Source organism: Delphinapterus leucas, chromosome 3, assembly GCF_059928025.1.
Source record: "Delphinapterus leucas isolate spDelLeu-1000000601 "Yukka" chromosome 3, BTC_Dleu_Yukka2, whole genome shotgun sequence".
Lineage (NCBI taxonomy): Eukaryota > Metazoa > Chordata > Mammalia > Artiodactyla > Monodontidae > Delphinapterus > Delphinapterus leucas.
In genome coordinates this window covers 145,823,567-145,841,339 of record NC_143131.1, presented here as the reverse complement: position 1 = coordinate 145,841,339, position 17,773 = coordinate 145,823,567, and the positions used below count along the sequence as shown (strand labels likewise).

At 37.6% G+C, this 17,773-nt stretch overlaps 1 protein-coding gene across 3 annotated transcripts in view; it reads right to left on the bottom strand.

Annotated features, from left to right (window-relative positions):
• The window catches only part of RANBP17 (RAN binding protein 17), a 315,657-nt gene that overhangs the window by 58,484 nt on the left and 239,400 nt on the right, over window positions 1-17,773 (bottom strand). For 2 of the 3 annotated variants that reach the window (XM_022595128.3, XM_022595131.3), the window contains 3 exons: window positions 14,164-14,267; window positions 8,362-8,450; window positions 948-1,055 (listed from right to left, as the gene is read on the bottom strand). In XM_022595128.3, coding sequence (XP_022450836.2) covers window positions 948-1,055; window positions 8,362-8,450; window positions 14,164-14,267 — 301 coding nt within the window. Of the gene's footprint in view, window positions 1-947; window positions 1,068-8,361; window positions 8,451-14,163; window positions 14,268-17,773 lie in introns of all 3 variants that reach the window. The other variant, XM_022595127.3, reaches the window with a different exon arrangement.

Sequence of the window (17,773 nt, the reverse complement as noted above, 5' to 3'; positions counted from 1 at the left end):
ACCTGAACCTCTGCTTGTCTATGCAAATTATAAGGTCACCTAGGCAATTTCTGAGAAGTGTGGTAGTTGCTATTTAAATAAAAATTGTGAGTGCATAAATCATCCACATATGTGCATCTTGGCACAGAGGAAGAAGGATAACTTAGAAGTCAAGGCAGGAACAATCCCTAGGGCTTCTGAGACAAACTATGTGTCCACGAATTGCTCTGGGACTCAGTTCCCTTATCCATAAAATAAAGCATCTCAACTCAGAGACCTCTAAACTCCTTTCCTCCTCTACAGAACTGCAGTTAAGCAATGAGACAGTTAAAACTGCCCTGGGACTTTCCTGGTGGCACAGTGGTTAAGAATCCGCCTGCCAATGCAGGGGACACGAGTTCGAGCCCTGGTCCAGGAAGATCCCACATGCTGCGGAGCAACTAAGCCCGTGCGCCCCAACTACTGAGCCTGCGATCTAGAACCCGCGAGCCACAACTACTGAAGCCCACATACCTAGAGCCCGTGGTCTGCACAGAAGCTACCGCAATGAGAAGCCCGTGCACCGCAATTAAGGGTAGCCCCCGCTCGCTGCAACTAGAGAAAGCCTGCGCGCAGCAACGAAGACCCAATGCAGCCAAAAATAAATAAATTTATAAACAAAACAAAACAAAAACCTACCTTCCTCCATCTTGTGCTTTTGAATCTTTTAAATAATGGTGGCTGCAGTCTTCCAATTTTTTTCCCAGTTCCCATAGTCCCCATATACACCTAAGTATACTAAATTCCTTCTCACCCAAAGTCTCAACCTTATATCTCTAATTCTACTGCCTTCAACTGATCATCTTAAGTTTTGGTTCCTGGGTTCTTGCTAAGTCTTAAATATACAGACACCAGGCAGGAAAGTCTGACCTCTGAAGAGTGCTACCAAATAGTAAATGACCTTTTCACTTGCCTATGCTACCTCTTACCTGTTTTGCATCAGTTCTGCCATAAGTTTTAAGATGGGAGTTGTACATGCTGGCTCTCCATACCACTGCTCAACAGCCCTCTGAAGAATGGGAATATATGTTGGGTACCTTTTATAAAGCCTGTTAAAGAATTTAAGGGTCAAAAGAAATATTGTTTCTGAAAATTGGTGCCACTTAAAAAGAAAAAAAAGGAATCCACATTTGTTCTGTGTTTAGCATACTTATGAAGTATCATGTAACATATTTAAAGAATTATGCTTAATATTGCAGGAAAGGAAAATAAGTTTAGTTAATGAGGGGTAAAAAATGTGAATTGCTATTATCAGAGTTTGTTGGGCATCAAACTACTTAAGAAAAAAATGTTGTTTATTATGTAACTTTTAAAATACATAAAAGTAGAGGGAAATAGTAAAGCCCATGCATTTATCTCCCAGCTTAGAAATTATCTACATTCTTTTAAGTTGTTGACTTAACTCTGCTTAGTCCCACTATAGCCCCAAGGAACGCTGGGGATGACAGCTTGAAGAAAAGCTTTGGGTAATTTTAAATCTCAACTCAAGGTCAGTTTGCTAAAAGGTAGTCCCTTGTACACTCAAGGAGAAATTCTCAAACACCCTCATCAATACTAAGGAGTGCATGTCTCTGTTAAGTCAATGGCTGAAACCACCAGAACCTGGAAAACTCTGACTCAGCTCAACTGACCCTTTAACCCGTAACTGGCCTCCTCCTCACAAATGGACACAGACATATAAAATTAAGGCCTAAAACTGCAGCAGAAAAACCCCTTCCTATACCACTACCTTCATTTCCTTTTTCATTTCCTAATCCCTAAATCTGTCCCTTTCTGATGTTTTTCAATGTACTTGTCTTTTCGTTTCAGATGGAAGTGCTGAACGGAATCACCTCATGTTGTTCCTTTCCTGTGTGGTATGGGTAGTGATCTCCATGGTGAGAAAAGATCACAATTTTCTTCCCTGCTCTTAGAATAAATTTCAAGTTCCTTAGCATGGCAAACAAGGTCCTTAATATCTGGTCCCTGCCTACCTCCAGGCTCGTCTCTTAGTGCTCCTCCCCTTATCTATGGTTTGGCCATTCTTAATTCTCTGCAAACCCACTGATGCCGACTCTCTCTTGTCTCTATTCCTCTATATGCTGCTTTGTCTGCCTAACACATTCCAAACTGTATTTCAACATCTAGCTCAAGTCTTACTTCCCCTGGAATGGTGAAATGTTCTCTTTTTTTGTCAAAAGGAATCAATCTCTTCCTCATCTAAGTTCAATGAGCACTTTGACCACGTCTCTCTTATAACAAACTGTATTACGGTTGGTTGCTTGTGTTACCCATCTGCCCCATTAGATAGTGAGTTTCTCAAGGGCAAAGACCTGTGCTTCCCTACTATGACCTTGTTAATTCCTGTTTGTCCCTCATATTTCAATATACATGTCAATTATCCAAGAAGCCTCCGTGACACCTCCCCTAATCCCCCATGACTAAGTGTGTCTCCTACGTAAGGCTCTGGTACCCTGTGTTAGTGCTATCATAGCACCTTATCTCTCCTATTATATGCTTTTTGAGAGCACAGCATAGGTACTTATTGTATGCACGGACCTGGCACAAAATAGATTTCAATAAACATTTGTTGTGGTAAACCTGCCAACCTAAAAATGAGGTGTAGCATACTTAATTAGACCTACCTATTTGATTCTTTTAAGCTGTGCATTTCACTTTGAAGCTTCAGGAAATAATTCACATAACATTTAGTGAAAATAAGCCCTTAAATACCTTAAGAGTGTCAGGCTCCCTAAAAGTGCAAAAAGCAACACTTTTGTCCCCCTAGATATACCATGTTAAGGCTGTATTTGAATATATACGAACAATTTACTTAAGTATTTATTGAAGGCCTATTCTATAAATGTCTTCTCACTGTTACAGACTCTCTGGAGCCATCAGTGAACCAAACATTAAAAAAATCCCTGCCCTCGTGGAATTTATATTCTAATAAGACAGAAAATAGAATAGACAAGATCCTTTAGAAAGTGCTACAAAGGAAATAAGGCAGAGAGAGGAGGTAAGAAGTGAGTGTATATGTGTGAATGAGGTTTCAGTTGGATGAAAATAAAAACTATAAAATCAATAAACTTGATTATTAACTCTATTTTGTCAGATAACTTACTGTTTTATTTTTTTCTATGGACTAGAAAATCTGTTATTTTTGATAGATGGTAGATACTCTGTGCTATGTACTGTGCCAGGGGTCCAGTGATAAGTAAGACATGGCTTTTTTTCTTGGTGAATTCATGCTTGAGTCTGGGTGGTGCACACATAATAGGAATGCTCTGAGTACCAAAATTCTGAAACAGTGCCGGAGGAGTACAGGTGAGAAGATATTCCACCAAGAGATCTGAGTACAAACTCAGCGATCACGAGTGGGAAAGCATCTGGAAGACTCATCAGGAGACTGAAAAGACCCAAATCTCAGAATCTAAGAATATCATAAGCACACAGATGCCCCTTTGCAAGGCATTCTAAAGACATCAGGACCATCATACTTTTCAGAGCACACTGTATTCACTATGGGATAAGGCCCGGGATATGAGGGGATGCTCCCTTTTCTGTGTGGAATGAGAGTGGTGCCAACTCTAATATGCTTCTGACAGAGGTGACTGCCACAGAGAAAATGAGTGATTACTGGAAACCAGAGTAAAGGTCTACCAAGCAGGGAGGTTAAAAGGGTTTCAGAGTGAGAGTGCCAGACTCAGATTACACGGTGAGAATCAGAACGCACTCTAAGAGTTTAATTTTCCAGTGGCCTTGTGAGAACTATGTATATATGGATAGGAGGAAGACAGTGGGAGACCTTAGGCAGAAGTGGCACAGATCTAACTGCTTTCACCTAGATCTCCCCAATGGATTCCTAAGGTCAACACCAGATAAATAAAAAATAAAAAAATTAATGATATGCTATTGCCTTATAAGATGCTAAATATGAAAAACTGAAAAGAATGAGGTTTGCTTCTTGATGACATCCATCCGTCCATCAAATAGTTACTTAACTATGTGCTGGACCCCAAGAAAGCATAAATGAGTAAAAAAGTAATTCTTTTCCTCTGAGATTTCACAGTAGAGAAAGCATTCTAATATACTAGAAGGCAACAAAAGAGGTTTCTGTTAAAAATTTTAGGAGATAAGAGTGTGAGGATGTGGTTCCAGAACAGAAATAGCCTGCTAGTTCAGAGCTTAATTGAAAGGTGTTCCTTGAACGTGAAACATCTATACCTTTGTTCATGGAGGCAAATGCTGCTGGGAAGCCTTCTCTCTTTCGGTCTGGCAAATGCCTATCCGTCTTTCAACACCTAGCTCAACTTTTACTTCCCTGGGAAGCCTACTTTTTGCCCCAAATACCAATCTCTTCCTCTTAAATGTTCACATGGTCCTTTGCATGCATCTTCGTTACAATACATTGATGGTTTATTAGTTATTTGTTATGGCCACTAGATTATGAGCTTCTAAGGAACGATCCATTTTATTAATTCTTATAAAAAGCAATCATTTTATTCATTTCTCATGCCTGGCACAATGCACTCAACATACGCTTTTTGAACAGCAATTTTTCAGGTTTACTTTCTTCCCTATTTCAGTTTGTCCAACATACTGATGACTATTCTCTTCTTGAAATACAATTCTGATTCTGTTAGTCAGTCAAAATCGTCAATTGCTTTATATCATCTATGGAATAAGGGTCTCAGTTCCTTAGCCTGATATTCAAGGGTCCCAGACAACCTGCGCGTCCAACCATAAGATAAGTGTATCTTTAACAAAATATCTTCTCTACTACTCTCCTTCCTAAACCTGTGCTTAGACCAACTGAAAACCTCTTACTTCACAGTTCCAATAGTCCAATCCTACTTATGTGATATGACCCAAAGAAATATCTTCGCCTTTACAGAGCCTTTCCTGATGCTCCAGCTAAATGCAATCACTTTATTTCTATCTTTGTTACGGCACTTATCACCTTCTGTATTTTATTACAGTTGTTTAGGTAGATACCTAACTGACTCTATTAAACTGTAACATCATTTTGGGGTGGGATTTGAGTGTAAGAAATCTACATCCCTCATGAATCCTAGGACAGTCCTTAGCCAAATTTGCTGAATAAGTGAGCAAATCGGATTCCTTTGTCTCATTCCATATTAGGGAAAGGAACTAACAACAGTGGAGGGGTATATTTACTTTGTGCCAGACACTGTACTAGGCCCTTTATATATGTCAGTTCACTCACTTCTTACAACATACCTGTGATACAAGTATTATTAGCCCTGTTTCATGGAGGAGAAAACTGTGATTCTGAGACATTAAGTAATTTACCCAAAACCCCACAGGTTGTTAAGTGGTGAACCCAGGACTGGAACCTAAGACTGTCCTATTCCAAAGTTCTTTTTTTTTCCCCTACAAATCTCTTTGTCTTGTCTTGTCTTTGTAAAATGTGTTTATTCGTATTAAACAACAGCACTGACTGCGTGACTGAAAAACAGTGTACTCAAAGATCAGGATTATGACAATTAAAAGAATGAGTGTGAGGAAATAGCATCCTACACATTCTCTTATTTTTTTCCAATTTCCCGCTGGGTTTTTGATACTTAAGTTTAAGTATGATCTGGAAAAAGTTTAAACAAGGGGACTAAATACAGTGCAAGGTAAGGTGCTTTTATATTGTTGCATTCTCACTACAGGGGCAAAGAAATAGCAGTGATTCTTCTTCTGTTCTCCAGTAGTGGGACAATTTATCAACATGGTTGCTGTGTAGTTTCAGGCAATTTAGGTTTGGAAGGACAGAGTGATAAGCAATGTAGTCCGTGTACCAGTTAATGCAGTCAGTGTTTATAGAAATGTTTTTAAATTAAATAGCTAACCACTAAAATAGCATTTTATCAAATAATCACGATAAATAAAATGCATTTTGACTTTAAGATGACATGTGCTCTTATAGGATGTTTCTTCTGTATGCTAAGGACTATACAGCAAATTAAAGCACACACATTTATGTGGATAAAAGGCAAATAAACTTTCTCCAGCAGTAATACTAGAATCATCACTGATGGTTTGACATATCAATATTTTAGGAAGAATAAACGACTTTCATATCCATGTTTTTTTTTTTAATCATATACTTGCTCATTTTTACATTACTAGAATACTTTGGAAAGAATCTGTACTGTATCACCTGAAACTGCTTAAAGTATTTCGAAATATTTTAATAAAGCTCTTTGAATTATCAAATAATGTAACTTTTAAACAAATTTTAATATTATTATAAATATTTGCTCTTTTATCCCTTGCTCAAAGGAAAACTATAAATCTTGCCTCAACTGAATGAACACCATTTATCATATTCATTTTGTTGTCAATACAATTATGAAAAGCCTTTGGCCTTTTCCCAAGGAAGCTGATTTGCTACTGAAACTCACTTATTATAAGCAAGGCCGGTACCAAGCCATCCCGTTTGGCGATCTAACATAACTTCCTGCATAACTGACACTTGGCCCTCCGTCCCTGACCCTAATAACATCAACGTCTACAGTCAGATGGAGGAGACAGTGGTTTCTAGTCCAAAACAAAAGTTAAGTCCCAAGGTTTTCCGTTTGCTATTTTCTGCCATCTGCTGGACAAAAGTTTCATTTCAGATAGGTGCCCAAAAGAAGGAGCAAAGTGAGGAAATGGAAAACAGACTTAATTAAAAACTTAAATTACAATATGTTCTATAAATTTTAGGCAGTATCAATTACGACAGATATTTCTATTCTTTGATGCTAAGAGGAAAGTTCTTATCTGAACTCTTAGTTAAGATTGTTGCTGAGGAAAACGTGAAGCATTAATTGCTGGACCTCCTAGAGTTGTAGGCTGGCTTCAAGATCACCATCAATTTTAAAGTGCTAAAATTAGGTTTTTACAATATTTCAAATAAATTAAAGTTTTTGCTTTGTGAGCTTGTATTTATGTTTAGAGAAATGAAAGGGTCATACGTAATTCCAGTTTATTCTGCACAGTTAAAAGAGTTGTATGACTTTCCATGTTAAAATCTACAATCTCTGTACACGTACTCTGTAAGCTGATATAAAGACATACATGATTTCTAAACGGCATGGAAAATTCTTATCTCTAACCCTTCTATGGGCACATAAATCTGATGAGGTAGGTTTTAATAGTAAGTAAAAATGTAAGTAAGTATTCAAAATTAATGCTAAACGATTTCTTTAATGTGTAGCGTTCTCCCTGAAACATGCCCAGATCCTGTTCGTTATGTTTTCGGCCATAACTGTGTCATCAGTACTTGAAGACTGCCTTTAAGAAGTTTCTTTTGTAATTTAATTTATGAGGGAAGTTTCTTTTGTAATTCAATTCATGAGGGAAGTTCTTATTTATGATAAGAAGGGTCTGAAAAGAGCAACTGACAAATAATGTAACTTAAAAAATAACTTTAAGGTTACAGAATTTTCTTACGTGCTCTGATGGTTTCATGCATAAAGGCATGAAAACATATGTTACACTTACATGACTTGCATAAACTATCACTTTCTGTTAAGATCAAAGAGGATTCGTATAATATTGTTAAAACAATATGAATAGTAACCATTTATGACTACCTATTATGTTCTAGACATTATACAAAGTGCGTTACCTATTTCAATGGTTACAATAGGCCATGATACTGGATGTCTCCTTTTATAGATGAGGAAACTCAGAGAGGTGAAAAGACTTGCCAAAGTTTACACAGCAAATGGAGAGTTAGGAATTCAAGCCAGGTCTGCCTAACACCAAATCTTTTTACTGTTAATGATGAGGCATTTCTGTGGGGGGATGTCTGTTTCCTTGTTTATTTGTTTTGCTGTCTGTACTAAGCCTTGGCAAAGGTAAGTTCAAATTTTATATCAAATGAAAATCCTAACGATTTATTTCCCCCTTTTCATGTCCATTAATATTTTCATGAGGATGAAAAACTACAGCATGATAAACTGAGCCTCAGAGAGACAAAGTGACCTCAGCTCTGCTATTTGAGATAGAGTAGGAATCCAAATTTCCTTGAAAATGACAAATGGTAGGATCCATTGATCTTGAGTTAGAGACCTCAGCCCAATTATCCCTGCAACCCCAACATAAACAATCATTTGGGGATGTGATTTTTTAAGGTGTCAATATTTAATGGCACCAAAACAGTGGCCTCTCTGAGCTGGGCCTCCAAATGCTGTGCTCAGTTACCTGTGCTGCTGCCACTGTGCTGTAATCTTTAGCTGACTACACATTAGTTCATTTAGCTTTGTTTCCTCTTCCCTACTGTGCCATACTATTAAACGAAAGCCAGGGGCCTGGCATCCCTCTGTGCACAGAGCTGGTATTGTCACAGTGTAATAAGGATACATCCAGTCAAACAGCATGGTGTAGCTGGTCTTTGTGTTCAGTGCAAAGGCAATCCCTCGAAGATCTCTTGCCAGCCCGATCAACAGACGCTGTCAGTGGGAAAGAGACACAGTAATTGATTTTCACGTTAGCACAGAGCAGATGGAGTAATAATCAGGCAATAATGACCACATATCTGATTTTGATTCATTAGCTAAAATGTCTCGCTCAGATCTCTTTCTATAGAAAGTCATAGACTTTTTAAGCAAACAGACCTTCAAATCTGCTGACCAACTCTGCTTCTTATAAATTGAGCTGAGTCATAATTCCAATAGCTTAGAAACATTTAGATTCCTAACATACTTTGTTTCTGAATAACGCCAAATTAGAAAAAAAAAGAGTATTGATAATTCCACGAAACAGAAATGTACAGGGTATAGACATTATTTAATAACAACAAATCTTAACCACATTGGCTTGCAAGAAATCAGTCCCACTGTGCAATCTGGAGTCTAACCTGAAAGCACACTGGCATTTAAAGATCCCTAAGGAATATCTTTAGTAACTTAGGACAAAATGCAACTGGCCAGATGACCTATTGGTACTGTGGCATACCCAGAATGGCATTCACATTCCCCAAGCAAGGAAAAGACTTAAGGAAAAGAGTTCTTCTACACTCAATATTGGAAGACTTGAATTTAAACCCAGCTTTACTTCTTAACTGTAAGACTTAAGGCAAGGCAAATTATCAGTCTCAGTTTTCTCATCTCTGAAAGGGGCTAATAATGCCTCTCTCACAGAGGCACTGTCAGGAATAAATTTAATAAATTTATATAAAAATGCCTAAGAAGAGCCTGATACATACATAAGTGTTCCATAAATACTTAGTTTTAGAGAAAACAAAACAAAACAAAATGAAAACTTGACTCTTAAATGGAAGAGATCTGACTCGTACTCTGGACCCTTAATTAAGCTGTCCTTAGGAAGATGCTTGGGAAGTGAAAAAGAAAACCCATGAACAGATGCTAGAATGTCAGAACAAAGAGTACAAATAAACATAATTGCAGAACAAGGGGGTGGGATAATTGAGATATGCAACTGTGATTTCTGAAGATACTGTTTTCAGTGGAAATATTCTGCCAGAAAATGGTCTCTGAACTATTTTATCAGATTTTCTTTTCCGCACACTTTAGTAATAAATGAAAGTCTCTTTAGGAAGGCGTTTAAATTATAATTAAGGACTTGGAAGTGAATGCTGACCCTCATCTTAATGACTACAAAAATTTCAAAGTAGGAAATAGTTCATGTCACAAGTATCTGTAATTTTTGATCCCCCTTCCCCAATGCCCCATACCTAAAAGGTGACTCAATATAACTGGAAGCTGTTTATAAGAATACTCAGTTTCTATACTGTGTAACAGCTTACAGAATGATGGTAATCTGAATTTCTGAATCTGTGAACCCTGAACTTTTGTTTCTGCTTCTTTAAATAACTTATTCTTTTTCCTTTCATAATCTCACCAGTCCTTGTTTTTCTATAATCGGCCAGTCTCTCTGTGTAGTTCTCTTCTGTGACTGCTATTTTTCTTTAAACCATTTTGTCTTTTATGTAACCTGTTTTCATCACCTGGAACCTATTCTCCTCTTTCTCAGCTTTCCACGTTTCTTGCAGCTTCCAGAACAGAATATGTCTTCTAAGAAGTCTTTGAACAATTCTATTCTAATTCTCTTTGTAGTCTTTCTATTACAGTGGCCTTTTTTGATGCTATTTTTATTATGTACACTTACAAATTACAGGCTACTCTTCGAATAATCTTCAGTTTTCACATATACATAAGGTACTCATCACCATTCAACTCTAAATCGGTCAACAGGAGCGGTAAGTTTTACTTTGTGTCTAGTGCAAAAGGCTCTTAAAATATTTTAGGCTATCCTTATTACACAAAAAGGTTAATATTTATTTCATCACAAATTTTTTTCTTAAGAGACACCAAGTTAACAGAAGGGCTCTAACTGACTCAAATCTATGAAATTATATCCATTTTAGAAAATGTTACTCCAAAGCAGAGGAAGCATATGACAATATAATAACTAAATATGTTTTCAAAAGATTCGACTGAGCAGGAAAATGCAGTGTTAATGTGAGAAACAGATCTCTCACGCTCAATCTTTTATCTCAAAGCAGCAAGAGTACTGTAATAATCTATACAGACACTCAGACAACACTAAGGAAGTACTTTCTTGACAGTCAAAAGATACCCAGTTCTGGTACGAGACCAGGAAAACTGTTAACAAGGAGCTCACCCAGGCTATCAAACAATCTCAGAGATCAAGGGATGATCTGAAATTTAGGGGAGGAAGAGCCACAATTTACCATCTCACTTAAAACAGTACAAAGAGGTTTGTTTCAAAAGTTGCCTTTCTCCTACAGTTAGTCAACACTTGACTGATCTGAAAAATGAGAGGTCCTTATAAAGTGAGGCTGTTTGGGGGAGTGGGCAGGTCTGGGGTATCTAATCCTAAGGATTCCTTTTTTGGATAGTTCAAGGAGAAACTGCTGGGTGCTGCAGTCTCCTGCATGGTGAACGGCCGTCTGTGTGCCAAGTGTGAGACGGATGGGCTGGGAAACAGTTGAAATGCGGCTCCTTCCACCCTGACCTCCAAAACAGGGTTTCTAATGGAAAGTCTGACAGACCCTTTACTGTAGTGGCACTACTGGGGGCAGCTATAATATTATCCTCATAATTCTACTATATAATAACAACAAAGAAAAAGAAGGTGAAGGGTCATTGTGCTTTGTCTTTAGAATTAAGATGGCTGTCTTCATCCTTACAGCATACTCTTAATTCTGGAGACACATCTTAATAACCTCTAAATAGTTCCAACAAAAGAGCCGTGTCAGAGGAATGAGCAGGCCCCAAGGTGTTTCAACTGGAGTGTTTTCATCTGCCTTTATTGCTCTATCCCTCTCCAGAATTAAGGCAATAACCTGTGATAAATTATTCAGGAACTGCTACAGGGATCAAAGCAAAATCATTCTGTTAAAGTGCTGTTTGCAACATTTGGCACTTAGTGCGAAAACTTTTAATGTGCGCATGCTGAAAATCTAGGATTTTAAATAATTTAACATTGTGGAGTTTTTACGAAGGGACTAAAGATAGCAGGTTCCTATTTAACTGCTCCTCTTCCTCCTAGAAGTTTTCATTCATTTCCCTTAAAACTGATGACGTCATGGCCAAAACAAAAATGATGCATGGGGAGTCAGAGTACTGGACTATATTTTACTATGGGTACAATCACAGGGGGGAAACACGTACTGTGAACTAACGCTTTAGAGCCAGGGTTTGTCAGAGCAATTTCTTTCTTTTTCCCTTTCCTTTGAAAAGAGAAACCCAAGACAAAAATTCAATGTTCTCTTCAATTTTATTAGGACTAAGTAAGAAAACAAAGCTGTAAATTTAAGAGTTTTACAGCATTTCCTTCTCTCACAACCATATTTCAATTTGGCAGTGTAGGTCCTTAATGCTTATGTTTATCCTGAAATCCGCATTTGAAAAATATCTATCAATAAGTAGGCAGTTAGAAAATCCTGGTAAGGGTTGCAAATTAAATGAATTTGGCAGTCCTGCAGCATTTTCATAGAGATATTTTAACGGCATTACCTCCTGTGGATTGGAATACTGAATACTTCATTGAAGAACAAAACAGAACTGTTTTTATCTCTAGTACTTGCAAAATGAAGTACCTGAAAGCACTTCTGCATGTATTATTTATTCATCATGATAGAAAAATAGGCTTAACCTAATAAATTACATTTAAAAGCATTTACTGCAAAAGTTTTGTTTATGATAAAGCAACAGATTTAGTTCTTTATCGGTAGCTTAAAGCACCAAGTTTTCTTTATACAAATTAGACAGATGGTGCTTACAGTAGAATTTACTAAAGGTCTGTCACAACAAATGCAGCCAAGCTGCATATTTAATCACTGCAGAATCTTGTCTACCTGCAGCTGCCAACTGCTAATCCAATTTCCCTGATAAATGTGGCAAGAGACACGATCAGCAATAAAGAGCATCTAACTCCATTTTCCTGCAGGGCGTCTTTTGATGAACATTTAGGACGGAAGCACGGAGTGCACTGTGTGGCCTTGGTTCGTGGCAGCTGCATGCATTCTGAGGCACAGTTCTCAGGTTACTCACTTAATTCTGCCACTATCATTACGTTGCTATTGATCTCAGTAGCTGTTGCCTACACAGCATTACTCTAGATGAAGCTGAATCAGGCAGTTATCATGCATCAAACTTGCTCAAAAGCCTGGAGATTTCCCCTTAATTACTTGTGATTTTATTTGCAAATACCGTTAAAGTGTAATCAAGCAGTCACTTTCCAGGGTCGTTAAGAACTTGCTGGTTTAGGGATATATCACAGGAACTCCATTAAAAATGACTCTAGGAAGATGGTTTCTATCAAACTAGATGGGATTACATCAAAACGGGCTTGGAGTATAATGAAATCTTCAAATGAGACAAATGTAATTTTTATAAAGATAGTGTTTTTCAACCTCACGGCTTCTTTTTGATATAAAGGGCAGCAATAACCACCTTAAAGTTGCAAAGATTTTTCTGGTCATTAAAAATATTTGGGAGACATCTAAAAAATATAGCTAACCTGAGTAGAAACTCTGGTGAAGAATTTCAGCAACACTATAAACACAAAGAAAATCTCTAAGATCCTTTTTCGGTTTTAAAAATTCTATGACTATTGCATGTTGATAAACATGCATTTCAAAAACTCTATGTCAAAATAAAAGGTACAGTATTTAGTTAATTATTTTTTAGTACAAGAATTACACTAAATAATCACCAAAGGCCATCATTCTTCTATTTGGCTTCTTACTGCTAATTTTTTTTTTTTTTTTGGTAGAGAGAAGAGGAGCCATGCAAAATGACCGTCAATATTTTCAACACATTTCAAATAACAATAAAACATGACTCAAGTATCACCAACAAAGGTGCCTACATTTTCGGTATATATTTATTAGTCTTTTAAGAATAATAACCAGTGTCAATCTATTTAATACAGCCCTGATACATCAGAATTTCAGAAGATGTTATTCCTATTTAGCAGATCTTGTGCTCCCCATCCCCCATATTAAAATATGGGGCTGTTTTGTCACAAACAGCTTGCTACACTTAAGGATTTTACTAATAAAACATAATGTTGTCTTAGATATTATGACTGTTGCCACAGCTGAACTGACTTGTCAAATCAATCCTAATATGGCTCCCACAGGCACATAAAAACCTTATTTAGCTATCAGTTACCCTAATCACTTTGTTCAGTTTAAGAATGCAATACTTCAAGACCAGCTCCTATTTATACATATATGCCTAGCCATTTAATAAAGTCTTGATTTATACAAATTCTTGTTTAAAAATATTTAGAGATGTAGTATTTTAGCATGTGTACATTTGTGCATTCCTCCATATAAATATGTTGAAACACATAGTGTGGGGTAGATGAGGGAATAGGGACGTTTAAAGTGGTGTACCCACGAGAAATGTTCTTTTAAAAGATATTGCCACGAGAGACAAATGCATCATCTAATCATAAGCTCTCCGAAATCATTCGATAACCTCAAAGTCCATTTGTATAAGAAACTAGAAAAGTACTTGTATGAAAAGTACAACTCAAAGACACATGCAATTGGGAAATTAAGATTGATGAAGCACAAAGCACACACAAATATGCAGACCTTTTTCTGAATCTATACATCCTAGAATGAACAAAATCATCTTTTCTCATGTTCGGAAACAAACCCACCTTTACATCTTCTTGTTTAAAGTTGTTATTGAATATCTGTAACACTGTTTCAAAAGAGACTGTAAGAGGCAGCATGAAATTCTCAAATTCGTCCTCATCTTCGCCTATCAGAAAAACAAAAGGGTCATTACGCTTTAAGATGCGTGCTATTGTCCATTAGCCTCCACAGTGAGTGCTTCATTCAGGCTTAGAAATGTTCTTGAGAAGGGGTCAGCCTGCATTCACATCCATACCACATTTTGTGCTTTGGCTCATTGAATATTCTGGTGTTTTGCCTTCTCTTTTGCACCAAATGAAATAGCAAAATTACTTACCAGCCATTTTTTTTCCTGGCTCTTTATTGGATCAAATAGACTCATGCCCCAGGCTTCTCAGCCCTTCAGCTCTTAGGGCCCCCAGAGCTTCCCTAATGCCTCAAGGAAAGGCACTTTCAAAGCCTCAGAGAACAGGATCTTTTTTCCCTTTCTCTTTAGGTGCCAAGGCCCTAAAGGGCTCACAGACTCAGGTGCCCAGATAGCCCTAAGTTATTATTCTCTTTTATTTATGTTCTTTTTTTATTAATTTGTTAAACGGATGTCAGGGAAACTTTTATCTCCAAACGGGATGGGGTCCCTCATGGGTCATTTGGATTTTAAGTACATTCTCCATTGAGTACACTTCCTTTTGCAATAAGCTTCTTTTTCTTTATATAAAAAAGGGAAAAGAGACATTTTCTATTGTTTTTTCACTTTGAAGGTAGAATCTTCATTTAACAAATGGATATGTTACACAATTTACACAAAAAGGTAATTTATCCTTTTCAAAAGGGGTTTCCTTCAAATGAGAAAGTTTTCTCATTCATCCTATGCCACAGGGAATTGTGAGTCCCACTTTACTGATGGAGAAACAGGCGGAGAAACGTTAAGCGACTGCTCAAGGTAGCATACTTAGTGGAGGTGTAACTATACTGTCCAGACCTCCTGATTTCTATGCTAGCAGTTTTTAAGTAGAGAATTAGAGAGGAAATAAGATCTCAGAGAAGAGATCAGTGGTTCTCAAAGTTTGGTCCTTGATCTAGCAGCATCAGCATTACCTGGGAACATGTTAGATACAAAAACCCAGGTTTCATCCCAGATCCAGCAATTTTTGTTTTAAGAAGCCTTCCAGGTAACTCAGATGCATGCAAATGTTTGAGAAACACTGGCCTATATATTATTCTGCAGATAAGGAGAGCGAGGTCCAAGGCCACATACACAGAAAATCAATGGCAGATTCAGGATCTTTTGACTCTTAAGGAGTGGCTGATCTGGCTGACCCTGATCTCTTGTGACTTCTCTTTTCCCTTTAACCTTACATACTTTGTTTCTGGAGTCCAACAGATTCAGGGACTCAGCTTTCTTCAGAAAGAGATGTCAAAAGGCCAATGAGTCTTTCCTAGTATGCTGTTCGACACAAGGATCAGGGTGCTAGGTGAAGGGGAAGGTAAACCAAATTATAGTGACCTCGTGGTGCAATGGTAGTACGTCTGACTCCAAATTATAAGCCCTGCCCTGTCAACTAGCTATGCGACCAAGTTACTCCTCTTAGATACACCCTCTGTCAACTGGGGATAACATTAGAGACCTTTATAGGAGCCAGTTTTCTTTTTCAAAGCCCAGGTCAAATGATAGCTTTCTTAATGTCTGAGCTAAGCTCCCCTTCAAGTACTAAGATCCTACTGCAAGTATTCCCCTTCTCCCTTTGGGTTCTCACAGCATCTTGTCTGATTCTTCACCTTTGTCTGATCCTTTAGATAGCATGTATCAGTCTGCTGTGAATGGCAGATACTGTAGCAGGTAGCTAATACTAACACTTAATAATACCACCTATATCATTCTGCCACTACCACCATTTGATATAGCTTACTGTGGAGATTAAATGAGATAAAATTTGTAACATGTATATGTAAATTATTACATCTATCAGCCTACACTGATGGTATCTTTGGCTTTGCTTCTGGAGAACCGAGACTGCATCTTTTCATTTCTCTGTGAAGGAGAATGATGTAGGTTAAGCCCCTGCAATAAACAGACCCAGTGTCTGGCTCCATCATGTACTGTTTAACTTTGGATACTTAGCTGATCACTTTGTGTCTCAGTTTTCTCATCTATAAAATAAGGATAAATATCTATCTTTTGAGGATTATAGTGTATATTAAATGTATATACAGGAAAAATAGATGATGCACCTAGAACAGTGCCTGGTACATATTAGGGAAATACTGTATTTGAATGAAAAGTAGTTGTTCAATTAAAGGTAAATTTTAAAATTACCGTATTTTCTTAATACCTAATATAGAAAAATTACTAACTGAAGCAAACATCAAATCCTTAAATATATAATACATTATATTTTAAACCATGTAATCTTACTCTTCTAGTATGGAATTAATGAGAACAGTGATAATGATCACTGCAGGCAGATAAGGGTGCTAGAGAGAGTGGATGCTTTGAAAGTTCTATGCTTGAATCCTGGTTCTGCTACTATTAGCTGTCTGCTTTTGGATAAAGTCTCTTCACTCATCTGTAATTAAGAGACATAATATTTACTTCATAAAGTTAGCTGTGAGGATTAAATGACAAAACACTTGTAAGCCCCCTTGCTCAGTGTCTGGCACTTAATAAATGATAGCCAGGAGCATTTTTGTTGTTTTGAGTTTAACATGAACTTAACAGAGGTGATTATGGTGGTCAAATAAAATGTGACCACGAGGTTGCCAGCCCAATACCCTTCCTCTGGGAGCAAGGCAAGGATGTTTACTCAGAACAAAGACAAACTCAGAACTTGAACATTTAAACCCTTCCTTAGTATATTGAGCTACAGATCAGAAAAACTTCCTGATTCCATCTCTTTCCTCAATCAAATTTTGAGGCAAATAGGGACATCAGGAGCACAAGAGAAAGCCACCAAAATGTGAAATGTGAAGGGAGAAGTCAAGGAGCAAATACTAAAGAAAGCGAGGTGAGCGGCAATTCTACTTAAATGTCACTTCCTCAGAAAGGACTTCACTGACCACTCTAAAACAGTACCACAGTGTGTGCCCTCCCCCCTCACCTACTTTCCCACCCCATAAACTACTTCACTGTTCTTATGGGACTTACTATGACTGGCTATTAATTTACATATTTATTCATTGTCTTTCCTACTAGAATGTAAGCTCCTTGGAGAAGGAACTTGGTCTGTCTTGATCACGACTGTATCCCCAGTGCCTAGAGGAGGGTCTGGTGGTCAAGTAATATTTGTGTAGTGACTGAATAACAGTAGTTATTTCTTGAGTACTTGTTATGTGCAGTCAATGAAAGTGGTACTTAATTTACTTAACAAACACCTATGTAGCTCTTACTACCTTCAAAGCACTGTTGTAAGTCATTACCAGTCACAACAATGCTGTAAACTAGTATGATGATTTCCTTCATTTTACATGTGAACAGAGAGGTTGAAGGAGTTAAGTAGTTTGTCCAGCATCCTCTGCCTGGTAAATGTCAGTGAACCAGGGTCTCCAATTAGTTCTGCTTTACCCCCCAACTTCATGTTCCTCCCCCCATGTCTCTGATGGGGTGGAAGGTGTCAGAGGTAGGGATGGAAGTCAGGG